A 14,575-nucleotide genomic window follows, 5' to 3' on the forward strand; every position below is an offset into this window, starting at 1 on the left:
ACAGTAAGACGACGTGTCGCGCGCAAGACCCAGGTCCGTACCTCAAAGGTCAAGGTCACACTTAGACATTAAAAGGCCATTTTTCACGATAGTGCATTCATGTCCGGTCCATATCTTTGTCATCCATGGATGGATTTTCAAATAACTTGGCATGAATGTGTATAACAGTAAGACGTGTCATGCGCAAGACCCAGGTCCGTAGCTCAAAGGTCAAGGTCACACTTAGACGTTCATTTTTCATGATAGTGCATTCGTGTCCGGTCCATATCTTTGTCATCCATGGATGGACTTTCAAATAATTTGGCATGAATGTGTACCACAGTAAGACGACGTGTCGCGCGCAAGACCCAGGTCCGTAGCTCAAAGGTCAAGGTCACACTTAGACGTTAAAGGTCATATTTCATGATAGTGCACTGATGGGCGTGTCCGGTCCATATCTTTGTCATTCATGCATGGATTTTAAAATTATTGGGCATGAATGTGTACCACAGTAAGACGATGTGTCGCGCGCAAGACCCAGGTCCGTAGGTCAAAGGTCCTAAACTCTAACATCGGCCATAACTATTCATTTAAAGTGCCATCGGGGGCATGTGTCATCTATGGAGACAGCTTTTGTTTTTTTTCCATTTTAAGCTCTATTGCCCCGAAAGGGCTAAACAATTTGAACTAACTAGGGAGTGGACCTTACAATGACAGGGCATGACAGATTCTTTGAAAGCAACTCGTCCTGAAGGACAGGCTGCCTAGACTTTTCTACAATTTGTACGCGTCCTGCATTTCATTAAGAAAAACAAGTTTTTACAGACACTCTATTTTAATTTTTGTTACAACAGCACATACCAGAACATTGTTCTTGACTAGTGAGCATTTAGCTAAAGTGATCATAATGCTTCACCGTAATGGAGAAAGGCGGAATTTAATGTCGCAACTTAATTTTCAATCTTTTAGCTATCCAGCTTCATTGTAATTGGATTTATTGATATTTTGGTCAAAGATCTCAAGTCCCACTCCCTCAGAGCCAATTTCTACTCGTATAAAATTTACGAGCGGACGAGCGGATTGGTCGAGCCCTAAATGATGTTACAAACTAAGTTTGATGAAGATCCATCAAACAGTTCATGAGAAGAAGTCATTTAAAGATATTTCTAACTTTAGCTCTAGTGGCCCCTACATGGGACAAAGCATCCCCATCTAAATACAAGAGGGTCATGATGTCCCTACATCACTCACCAGAGTTATGCTGGTTGCTTTAGCAGTTTTGTTAAGATGGTTATGCAAAGGAAAATGTCTGTGAAATTATTCTTAAGTGGTGCCACTTTCCAAACAAGAATATCTCAATAAATACGTGTTTGTGTGTGTGTATTGGATGGGGGGAGGGGGGAATTTGTTAAATTTGGGCATTTTCATACATGAAGACATAAAGTTTCCACCATAAACATAAAGGGAAAAGTGACCAAGCCTCCTGGCATACATGTAATTTGATGAATCAGAATAATTTGAACAATCTTGGTACTGTGTCACACCGGACTATTTGTGTGAAATTATTTTAAAATCGAACTAACAGTTTTTAAACAAGAAAAATATTTATATAATAATATATATATGTCTCCAATATATACATAATTATAGGGAATAGTGACCATGCCCTCTGACGGCCATATTTTTTATGTATTGGAATAATTTCAACAATCTTGGTAGAGTCTGAAATTATTTTTAAATTGTGTGAGCAGTTTCATAAAAGAAAGTTTCCACTATATACATATAGGGAAAAGCAATCACGCGCTCTGGCAGCCATGCTTTTTGACGAATCGGAATAATCTGAACAAGCTTGGTACAGACTCACACAATAAATATTATCTGAAATTATTTTAAAATCGGGGCAGCAGTCTCATACAAGATTTTTCCACTACAAACATATAAGAAAAAGTTACTACACCCCATTGCAGCCATGTTTTATGACGAATTGGAATAATTTGAACACTCTTGGTAAAGAGTTACATAAGGACCATTTGCACAATATTAGTTGAGTAGCTTGACAGCGTGCTCAACTATTCGAAGAATTGATGTATGGGGTTAAAACATTACCAGTGATTTTCAGACAAAGAAGGAAAATAGAGAAGACAAACAATGTAACTTGTGGAAACAGATTTGTATTGCACTATAAATCCATATAGCAAACAGTTAAGACAAAATATGGAATGGTACGCGAAACTTCTATGTCAAACAAGAGTGTCACATGAGACAGCATGCTTGACTATTTCGATGCTGGATAGTGAAAATGGGCACATCTGAGGTAGCGGGAGCTGTCAAAGGAGTGTCTAATGTGGATGAAGATATTGGACAATAGCGCGAGTCAAAAGTATTAAGTAATAAGAGAGATAAAGATAAACTGTATCAAAACATTAAATAAGTATAAAAGGGACATGGTGAAAAAGCATCAAAATCTAATTGAAATTCTAATCAAAAATGGGACATAAATCATGAAATATCGGTGTAAGAGTGACGGAACTTGTGACATATGATGTTGGTGATGATGTGGACCAACTATTTCAAGTTTAAAACAAATCCATTTAGTAATAACTGAGATAGTGAAAGTTTACCAAAACTTTAACCTGAAATTCTAAATAAAAAGGGGGGATAATTCATTAAATACTGGTGCAAGAGCTATGGTCCTTGTGTCATATGATGAGTGGTATGTAGTATAAAAGGATGAAATCAAATAGTACAATTTAAACTTTCTTACTTATTGTTTTGCTTACATGTACTTGAAAAATATGCGGCACTTGTCATATCGCTACTTAAAAAAAACATTTTGACCAGCATTGTCCAATAAAAACTTTTGGGGTGCAGCATTTTAAGTGGGTAGGTAGGGAGACAGCAAACAAAAATATTTTTAATTTTGGCCAGACGCCGGGTCAAGTAGGACATTTTCCATACTTTGCATCTATATATATAGTCAAGCTAAAAAGGGCCATAACTGAGCCAAAATCCTTGTCCTTGTGACATAGTCTTGCCTACATATGGAGACTATGATGGTAGACAAATGGTCAAAGTTTCTAAGCCATACACGTCAAACAGTTTAGACAAAATATGGACTGGTACGAAAAATTTAACTGATTTCCAAGTCCAAAAAGGGTCAAAATTCTGCCAAATGTCTTTGACAAAGATACCCTTGACAACAGAAGGTGATCATCACTATGAACAAGTGTTCAAGGTTTCAAAGCCACATGTCAAACAGTTTTGACAAAATGTGGACTTGTACGAAAACTGAACCAATTTCAAAGTCCAAAAAAGGTCATAATTCTGCCAAAATACTTGACAAGAGTTATGATCTTGCCTACTGATAGAGAATGTTATAATAAACAAGTGATAAAAGTTTCAAAGCCAAATGATATGTCAATCAGTTCTCACAAAATATGAACTCGTACGAAAACTTAACCAAGATTTGTAAGTTAAAAAGGGACATAATTCAGACAAAATCCTTGACAGAATTATGTACTCTTGCCTTAAACTGAACATGGTGATTGTACACAAGTGTTAAAAGTTTCAAAGCTATATGTCAAAAGGTTTTGTCAAAATGAAGACTGGTACAAAAAACTTAACCGACGCCATGGTGAGTAGGATAGCTGACTTATTCTTCAACAGGGCTCCAGATAATTTTTTTGGCCTAAGAGTATTGACTCATCATAATTCTTGCGAAAGAGTAAAATGGTAAAATCTGAAATTGATTAGGAGTAATTTTACTCCTGAAAATTTGTAAATGAGAAAAAAAAACAGAAATCAGTTTTATAACATACCTATTGGGTGTAACACCCATGACTTTGTTTGCAGTTCAGTTTCAATTCAACATTCAAGTTTTTGCTTCTTTTTCTCAATTGACTAGCTCTGGCTTCACACTCACTGCCAAATCCAATAGACTATTCAATATACCTTTAACCATGTTTTGGGAATAATTTTTTTGTTGGTTTAAAGAATGCGTAGCACGTTTGTTAACTTCATACATTCTTAGAAAGTGTCATGTTGTTGTTTACTCTACACCGGAAGTTGATATTTTAAATCGACACCGCTTTAAAATACACTACCTTACCATCAATTTGATTTACGCACGCATTGAGTGAATAATATAGTTTAACCTAGGTTTATAGAGTACCATTCAATGCCTGTGTACTTTCAATGTGGCAGAATGAATGCCAATCGTGCTCTGTTATGTAAAGCATCCAGACGATTCAGATTTTGTTTACGCTAGTACAAAGTCACTGCATGCGTTTCTGTAATTTCATGTACGTTTTTATACGCTAAAAAATTAGCAGACATGCATATATGCATTATTTCAAAGCGTAATTTACGCTAATACGCATCTTATCTGGAGCCCTGCTTCAAACAGTCAAGCTTAAAATTATCCATCTAGTCGTTTGAAGATATTTCTATTTACAGCTCTATATGCCCCTAAAAGGGTCCAAGTCCCCTCAATGAAACAAAGTAGAGAAAGAACCTGATAATGATGCTGCAGACCAAGCTTAATGAAGATTCATCAAGCCATTAATGAGAAGAAGTAATTTAAAGGCTTTTTATTATTAGCTCTGGCAGCCTTGAAAGGGTCTGAGCTGAAACATTGAAAAAAAAAAATGATTTCAGGACCATGCCAGGATGCTTCTGACCAAGTTTGGTACAATTCTGACTAATAGTTTCAGAGCAATCATCATCTAAAGAAAAGCTTGGATGGGCCAATGGATGACAGACAGTGAGCAACCACAATAGCTCACCAAGAGCACCAAACCATGGAGAGCTAAAAGCAAACTTCCTTGCAGATTCAAAACCATCTGGCAAAATTTAAAAGATCACACAGGGGTGTCAACAAAGACAGAAGTACATACCTGACATACCTGCCAGCGAACCTTGGGAAAATGTAATCCTTGCTTATGATCCACGTTTTCACCTCATCAAAAATCGTATAAGTGTGTCCGCAATAAACTTAACTTTCAGCACTGCACAGGCATTTGATTTTTATTTCATATAATGAAACTGAATAATTCTTTTGTAGGGATAAAACATGTCTTTTCAGGAGATAACATTTGCAGAGTATTGACTTTTAAGGTATACATATTTACAGGACTGGTGCTGAACACGACACGTAGTCTTAACATGATGGTGCTTTGCGCCTAGTAATTTCAAAATCTATCATAGCACAACCAGGGGTGTGGAATTCCCATTTTTTTGCACTTGTCCACGGACAAGTCATACTGAAAAATCTACTTGTCCGAAACCAGAGTCCACTTGTCCCAATTTTCAACATGAGAAACATTATCTTACAGTTACTTACACAAGATAAAATTTCTTACTGGACCCAAACATATAATTTCAATGTTCAGACCGATAGATTTTGAAAAACATGTGTGCAACCAAAATGATAATCCCTGATGGAGAGGCATTTCGAGGAAACACGTTTTCCATTGCAATGGATTGACTAAATACTAAATACGACCTCAACTATCTTCCCAACTTTTTTCATTCCTAACATTATACTGAGAAAATTACAAATTAACACCATGTAAGGAACCCACGTTTATATTCATTACAATTCCCTCGGCTACACACAATTGTCCTGAGAATAAAAACTTATGTAAATTCGCATTCTAAAATTGTTCACGCACGATCGATGTAACGCTCAAGGACGGGAAAATAGCACGCACCCGAACTTTCTAGATGTCTGCGTAAATGCAAGGTATGGAATGTAAATACATGTTTCGAAGGCAAAAATAAGCTTCATGCAATAGAACCGGGAACAAAATATTTAAAAATATTCATCAGCATTTTAACATGGTGCCATCTGGCTGTACAGTATATTCGATATAATCAAACAAGTGCGAGATGACGTCATTCTTTGTGCTGCAATGTTATCAGAGACCAGGGTGCCTTAATACACTTTATACTGATTAAACTACCGTCTAGAGACGCACATTCAGAAAAAGAGTCCAAATGTTTCAGTGATGCCTAGGATATTTTGTCGTAACTAATTTATAATTTCTTAAATCGTCAACTTTTATTAAATAATTTATAAGCATGATCGGACTTCGAGAACTAACCTAAGTTTGTAGCTAACATTCAACATACCCAGCATTTAAATATATCATATTTAGACTTGGGGTATCATAAATGAAATCCATAAAGTCCACAGGAAGTTTAACCGTTAGATACAAATATATTTTTTATTTCATTAAATGACGATGGAATAAGTCACACAAATGCGCAGTGGGTGCATATACCAGAATCGACTTAAATTCCTGACCATTTCCTAAGAAACAATTATTCCAAAAGAATGTTTTTTATTCATGTCCGCACATCATTAAATAAAAGTGTACGATTAGGATACTTTTTATACGATAAAAGTATATAAGCCGAGCAAGTGCGCATACCGGAAGCGACCTAAACGCTTATGTGTAACAGTTATTTTCCGTTGTAACTGTTATTTAAAATAAACTCAATCATTTTCAATCCAGTTTAATGCATAAGAAACTTAATAATTACAAAGTAAACTTAAATTTATTCTCATTGCATACTTTATAGATTGAAATCAGCAATAATGCGCGTCGAGAGTGTACCGGGATTGTTCTCAATCTCCTATGTTATTATGTTGAAATAATTCTATATCATCGCAAGAAGGTTGTTCCAGAAGGTACTTAATATTAAACCTAAGAAATTAAATAAATTTTGATTGAACCACAGCCAGGAAACAATAAAAAAATGGTGCCGATGCACGCAATATACATGTGTCGTACTGTTCCGAGTTTTTCGACGTTTCTCGCTAATAACAGGAATAATTCTTACAGATAAATACGAGTACATGTAATTTCTTTCTAATTACTAATCCCATAATAACAATGTATGAATGAAACAAAGTTTTTAACCTCAGAATTTCTACTTGTCCACGGACAAGTGGGATAGAAAAATGCACTTGTCCGCCGGCCGAAACTCCCGAGTCGGACAAGTCGGACATAGTAATTCCACACCCCTGACAACAAAGGTGAGCTAAAAGTGATAATCAGGCATACAAATATGCTGATTAACACCAGATGCTGATAACGTATACAGGTCAAATAGTACCACAGGCAATCAGTATAGATATCTCTTGCAAAAGGGGACAAAAATTATGGTTCTGGACATGTGTCACATACTTTAAACCAAAATAAATATAAACAGTATTTCTGAGATCTTTTCGAGAGAAGCAATGGGTATACTGTACTTTACCAGAGACTTTTTGAAACTTCAGACAGATGATAGATGCCAAGTACCCACCTATACTACTAGCTCGCTCCAAGTCTTTGGATACATTCTGATTAAAAATTGTTGGTCCCTTTCAATTACACTGTATTTCTGCATTCTATTCTTTTGAAAAAAAAAATGCTTTAAGTGCAGCCATGGTATTCCAAAATATTTACTGTACAAATTCACGAGAATTTCAACTTTTTTAAATCCTAATCAAAGGCTGTTGCTACTACCAATGATTTTTTTCCAATAAATATTCCAAAATATACTTCAAACCACACTTACAAGTTGCAAATATATATACCTGTTTTCCATCTACTTCAATATCTGCAACATAGTTTTCGAACACAGTGGGTACATAAACTTCTGGAAACTGATCTTTGCTGAACACTATAAGAAGGCATGTTTTACCACAAGCACCATCCCCAACTATAACTAACTTTTTACGTATAGCAGCCATTGGTCTAGTATATTCTGAAAAATAATAATTATATTAAGGGTTTGATGCAGAACAGCTCAAGTAAATAGTACAGTTTAACAAGAGCACCGCCTTGCGGGTGCTGACGCTCATCTGATTTTTTTTGTATAATAGAAATATTGTCCTACCCATGATTTTCTAAGTCTAAAAAGGGCCATCACTCTTGCAAAAAGCAGGATAGAGTTATGTTTCTTGATGTACAGTGTCCACTTATGATGGTGAAAAACTGTTGCAAGTTTTAAAGCAATAGCTTTGATAGTTTATGAGAAAAGTTGACTTAAACATAATATTCAACCAAGAAAATGATTTTTCTAAGTCCAAAAGGGGCAATAATTATTGCAAAAAGCAGGATGGAGTTATGTTGCTTGCTGTACAGGGTCAGCTTATGATGGTGAACAAGAGTTGCAAGTTTTAAAGCAATAGCTTTGATAGTTTAAGAGAAAAAGTTGACCTAAACATAAAACTTAACCAAGAAATCTGATATTTTCTAAGTCCAAAAGGGGCCATAAATCTTGCAAAAAGCAGGATGGAGTTATGTTTCTTGCTGTACAGGGTCAGCTTATGATGGTGAACAAGTGTTGCAAGTTTTTAAAGGAATAGCTTTGATAGTTTAGGATAAAAGCTGACCTAAACATAAAACTTAACCAAGAAAACTGATTTTCTAAGTCCAAAAGGGGCAATAATTCTTGCAAAAAGCAAGATGGAGTTATGTTTCTTGATGTACAGGGTCTGCTTATGATGGTGAACAAGTATTCCTAGTTTCAAAGCAAAAGCTTTGATAGTTTAGGAGAAAAGTTGACCTAAACATAAAACTTAACCAAGAAATCTGATATTTTCTAAGTACAAAAGGGGCCATAAATCTTGCAAAAAGAAAGATGGAGTTATGTTTCTTGCTATACAGGGTCAGCTTATGATGGTGAACAAGTATTCCAAGTTTCAAAGCAATAGCTTTGATAGTTTAGGAGAAAAGCTGACCTAAACATAAAACTTAACCAGGCAACGCCGACGCAGACGCCGACGCCGACAACCGCTCAAGTGATGACAATAACTCATCATTTTTTTTTCAAAAAATCAGATGAGCTAACAAAATGAAAAGGTACAAGAATATATCAAGCAACATAAATTTAGAAGGAGTAGGTTTGTTTGAACAAAGCCTCCATACATACAGAGGCTTAAAATCCCCTTGGTCATATGACTCATAATCCCCTCAGCTCAAAAATAGTGGCAGGGTTTTTTTTTATGACTGGGGGAAGAGGCCCCCAGCCTGTCATTGGGGGAAGAAAATAGCACGTGACGAGCAGTTTTGGGGGATTTTTTCACTCAGGGGGGAATTTACAATTATGCATAATAAACACTTTAAACTATGTTTTTATTACATATTCTTGCAACTTTTAGCAACTATACACACTGTCACTTAGCAATAGATGGATTTGCACTAATGTTCACTTATCATTGTAACAAGGTGGGTGGGGAGAGTTGAAATGCTCAAATCATTGAATATTTAAAGGTCACATGCTTTTATTCACAAAAAATGCTTTAAAATAAGAGTTGCCTTTGAAAGAGTCATCATATTATTATTAAATGCATACTTTTGTTGCCTTTTTATTTCAACTGTAGTACTTGTACTAGAAAATCTTGTAAGAAAGGATAAAAAAGTCTGAAAATCACGATCGCGAAAACGTGTGACAAATATGAAAAAACGAAAGCAAACATTAAAAATTCTTGATAAAATACCCGTTTTAAATTTCATCTTTTCACATGAACTATTCCATACTTATAATATCTGATTACTTAAAACATTTATATTTTATTTTGCTCTAGCAAAATACCTCGGCAGAGATAATAAATTTGCGTAACAGCCGATCGGCTTATTTAATCGAATCAAGCACATAAAATAATTACTTTAAATTAACAACACATATTACACAATACAGCATAAGCTGTTACCGCTAATTAACAAGAGGTACAAACACGATAATCTGACGCTGCATTGTTTATCAATCATCTATATTACATGCTGATGATAACCACGTGTCAGTCGGCGCGTGGCGTGATTGACATCTGTCAGTAGCTAATTAACATACGACGCTCCGCCTACTGTCATACTTACGCTGGTGTCGATAAACTGGGATTTTGATTGACAAGGGACAGAGCTTTCGAACTCGTTACGCATCAAAGATATTACCGCGAGACAAGCAGACACCCACGGCATATTATGTGCGGGTCAGATACGAGTTTTTATCGATTTTCGCAGGTCAAAACCGGAACCTCGGGTCCACTGAACGCTCTTCTAACATTTTTCTACTATTTCTAAAGGTTTTCACACCCACTGAAAATTGAGAAAGACCGTCTGCAATTGTGAACGGGTCCGATATTCGGTCGGGAAAATCGCTGGGAGTAATCTCCATTGCTTTGTTTACGATTTTGGAGGGGGGAATTTCGGACGTAGGGGAATTTCGACTGTGGTAGGGGAAATCCTTGGCTGTGGGGGAAATCCTCGGCTGGGGGACGAGGCCGATATTCGGCCTCTGCTATAGAATAAAAAAAAAAACCTGGCATAAAGCTGCCGAAATTAACTTTGTTTCTTTTGGTAAGTTTTATGCATGTTATTATCTTAAGAAATTTAACATTTCAATTTTCAGCAAGCAATGTCCTTTCATGTATCTGTGTTTACCGTGTCTCCAAAAATGTACTCGCCGCATACTGTCCGCCATATTGGAATGATAAATGAACTAGTATGAATGAATGCGGAAATAGTCAGCATTGGAGCAAGCCGAAATAAACTTGAAATGTAAAATTAAAAGGTATAAAACAATAAAAGAACATTTAAAACAAATTAAGTAATTTCTGTTAATTAGTACTGATCACATATCTTTGAACGTGAAATGCCGAGGTGTTACAAACTGATCAAAGAATCTACATGAAGTTTTAATGGCAATTAAATTAGTTTGTACATCTATAAACATGTGATGACACAAATACAAATCAATATTATTTTATATCTAAATAATTTAACAATAGAACATGTTGAAAGCAAATAACATTTAAAAACGGGAAAGTTTTTTTCATTTATTCGTACTAGTTTTTATCATTCCAATATGGCGGACAGTAAATGAGATAAATGCAAGGGCACGGTAAAATTAATTAAGATAACAATATGCATAGCATTTACCAAACAAGAGCTGTCCATAAGACAGCCAAGCTCGACTATTCGAAATATTGTCACAGAAGCTGGAAATTATTACCCAAAATGTTAAATATCAAAAGAGTTTTAAGTTCAAAAGGGGACATATCAGAGTTATGGGACTTGATGCTATCAACTAGTTTTATAACCCCGAAGAAACATGTTAAGTTTCAATTCAATATCTGCATTAGTTTTGGGGATAGTAACTTGCATGTAAAACTTTAACCAGAATTTTCTAAGTCCAAAAGGGGGCATAATTTGCTCAAAATACATGTTAAGAGTTATGGAACTTGACCCAGTGAGGTAGGTAATTGATCTAGAAAAAGAATAAATAAGTTCCAAATCTATATGCCTTTTAGTAATAGCTGTATGTACTTGCACGCAAAACTTTAACCAGAATTTTCTAAGTCCAAAAGGGGGCATAATTTGGCAAAAATACATGCCAGAGTTATGGGACTTGACCCAGTGAGGTAGGTAATTGATCTAGAAAAAGAAAAAATAAGTTTCAAATCTATATGCCTTTTAGTAATAGCTGTATGTACTTGCACGCAAAACTTTAACCAGAATTTTCTAAGTCCAAAAGGGGGCATAATTTGGCCAGAATGAAGGTCAGAGTTATGGGACTTGGTGCTATCAACTAGTTTTATAACCCCGAAGACACATGTGAAGTTTCAATTCAATATCTGCATTAGTTTTGGAGATAGTAACTTGCATGTAAAACTTTAACCAGAATTTTCTAAGTCCAAAAGGGGGCATAATTTGCTCAAAATACATGTTAGAGTTATGGAACTTGACCCAGTGAGGTTGGTAATTGACCTAGAAAAAGAATAAATAAGTTTCAAAGCTATATGCCTTTAAATGATAGCTGTATGTACTTGCATGCAAAAACTTAACCAAGGTGTGACGCCGACGCCGACGCCAGGGTGAGTAGAATAGCTAGACTATTCTTCGAATAGTCGAGCTAAAAAACAAAGTGGATTTTGGCAGCATTATGCATAGAAATAAAATTCTGGTTCCTCACTACTTTGGTTAGAGCAAAGAGCTATAAAAATAAACAGATTGGCAACTTGAAAGGCATACAGAGCAAATCTCGCAAACCTCTCGTGACAAAAAAACGAGATCTCGTTTACTGAAAGTGGCGCTTTCTCAACGCGCCATTTTGTATGCGAAAGCAATTATTCATCGGTAAAATAATTATCACCGTATGACCACGCTTCTTTCGATGGCAAAAAAAACCGTGTACTTCGTGTCTTAAGACCATTTCAAATTCAACTAATTTTGTTTTAGAAGCTAACATGTATTTTAAAAGTAGTTTTAAAGGTACAAATTGTAACTCCATGCTCGCAGATGTTTGTTTTTAGTAAGATAACGCCGAATCACGCTCTGACACCAGCTCACGCAAGATTACAGCCAGTTGCCATTCTGTGTATTTTATACTTCTTTGGTTAGAGAACCGGTTCCGGACGAATAAGTTCGCTGTCTGGGGAACCGATTCCGGTTCTCTAGCCACTGCCTTAAATTTATCGAGTACTTTGCAAAAAAAAGACACCAGGGTTTTTTCCTACATGTGCACGACACTACGTCATGGAAAATTACTGTGAAAACTACTTGCAACTGGCCGGTTAGCGGGACTTTCCTCATTCTAAAAATAACAACCATTTAACATCTAAGTATTTTTAAATGTGTTAGGTCATTTTTTTGAGTCCAAGTATGATTTTAGCAGTTTTCAAACATTTGATCTGTAAATCTATAGATCGAAAAATCTGTAAATTTATAGATTATCTGTAAATATAACACTTTCCTAGACGTGATAAAGTGACACATTCGCTATGTTCCCAAATTAGCTAGAAAAAAACCTGAAACGAGATCTCATTCAGTTCCCACATGAAGTTGGAGAGATTTGCTCTATATGCCTTTCAAATTGCCAATCTATTTATTTTTATAGCTCTTTGCTATAGTATAGCCGGGAAAAAAATGGTCTAACAAATTATGAGTCATGACGTCACTAAAATGGCGGAAATATAATTAAACAACTAGATTAAACTATTTCGTGATTTACCATATATTTACATTTATAACACTTACTTTGTAAGTTGTACTACATGTATAAAAAATCAAATTCATTGTTTACCTTCAAAAAATTTGTATGAAAGATAAATTTTGCCGGACCTCGTTCGTATTTCCGTGTTACTGTCACAAGTTTTACCGATTCTTTCTCAATCTTAGCAAAATCATAAACCGAAAATTCTACGTAAACTTAGCAAAAATCTGTTCATAAGTTGTTTACCTGTGATATAACTTAATGCAAGCGTTACAAAACGCTTAATTTTCTATGTTTTGTTTATCATCAATTTCAGCCACACCTCAATACCTAGCAGAGCGGGGTATGAGTAATTGCTGTCGGATCGAGATATTGCTGGTTTGTATGAGCCGATACGAGAACTTCCGGAAGAAACGAAAGTACGATTTTCATCATAATTTAATTGTAATAAAAAAGTAACTTACTAGTTTCTTCTCGCAAAGATTTTGATGACTTCTTATATCGTATATTGTTTTGAACGAATGCTTTATAAAGACTGAAAATACTCTACTGACAGGTCATATAAATATTTAATCTAAAAATAACTCAAAATTGGTTACATTCATTGGCTGTGTTCTTAGATTCTAAATTTAGCCTCTCGTGATCACAGGTCCGATACTTCTATTGATTTTTCTATAGGTCAAATGGCACTAAGATATTCTCCGTTTCACAGATGCGTGTTTTTTTATGTAAACATTCTATGAGTGAAATTTGACCCCGGTTTACACCCTAATATGGTTAGGATATAATTATTAAGGACTTATTTATGTATCCACTACTATTTTCCACGTAATAATAACAACGTATTGTATGTTTCCGTCAGTGTTTCCATCCTTTCTCTCCTTGCGGGACCACCGTTGTCTTGAAGGTCTGTCTCTAGGCAATAAAAATAACAAAAAATATGGGGTTGATTGTAAAACGCTGGCGGCAGTTTAAAAAGTAAAATATTAGGATAGATTTCCCGGAAGCACACAGCACTCCAAACACAGTCAGAGAGCCATGCATCGCAAAACATGCCTGCAACAAAATAAAAGTGTAGTGGAAAGATATTGTAGACGGGTTGCTTCAACAAGAGCAGTCCGTAAGACTGCACGCTCGACTTTTCTCAGTGCTTGACTCTGAATTAGAGCTTTGCCAGTAAAATGGGCTTAACTCTATCAAATATATAATCAGAGTTATGGGGATTGTTTCTCTGTGGTGTAGCCTTAGATACTAAATAACTATTTTAATTTTCAAGTCAATAGCTTTGAAAATAACAGAGTTATTGAACGTTATATAAAACTTTATCCAAAATATTCTAAGTTAAAGCGGGCATAACTCTGTCAAAATTCATATCAGAGTTATGGGGATTGTTTCTCCTGGTGTAGACTTTGATAATAAGTAACTATTTTAAGTTTCAAGCCAAAAGCCTTAATAGTAACAGAGATATTCGACTTTATCAAAAACTTTAACTAAAAATTTCTAAGTTAAAAAGGAGCATAACTCAGTCAAAATTCAAACCAGAGTTATATAGTTGTTTCTCCTTGTGTAGATTTTGATAGTAAATAACTATTTTAAGTTTCAAGTCAAT

At 35.4% G+C, this 14,575-nt stretch overlaps 1 protein-coding gene across 1 annotated transcript in view; it reads right to left on the reverse strand.

Moving 5' to 3' along the window:
- The window catches only part of LOC123529333 (ras-like GTP-binding protein RHO), a 63,503-nt gene extending 50,132 nt beyond the window's left edge, over positions 1–13,371 (reverse strand). Inside the window, exons 1-2 of the mRNA XM_045309634.2 lie at positions 13,213–13,371; positions 7,568–7,737 (exon numbers count right to left, since the gene is read on the reverse strand). Coding sequence (XP_045165569.1) covers positions 7,568–7,723 — 156 coding nt within the window. The 5' untranslated portion in view covers positions 7,724–7,737; positions 13,213–13,371. The remainder of the gene's footprint in view (positions 1–7,567; positions 7,738–13,212) is intronic.
- Positions 13,372–14,575: the final 1,204 nt, after the last annotated feature.

This window comes from Mercenaria mercenaria, chromosome 13 (assembly GCF_021730395.1).
Source record: "Mercenaria mercenaria strain notata chromosome 13, MADL_Memer_1, whole genome shotgun sequence".
NCBI lineage: Eukaryota > Metazoa > Mollusca > Bivalvia > Venerida > Veneridae > Mercenaria > Mercenaria mercenaria.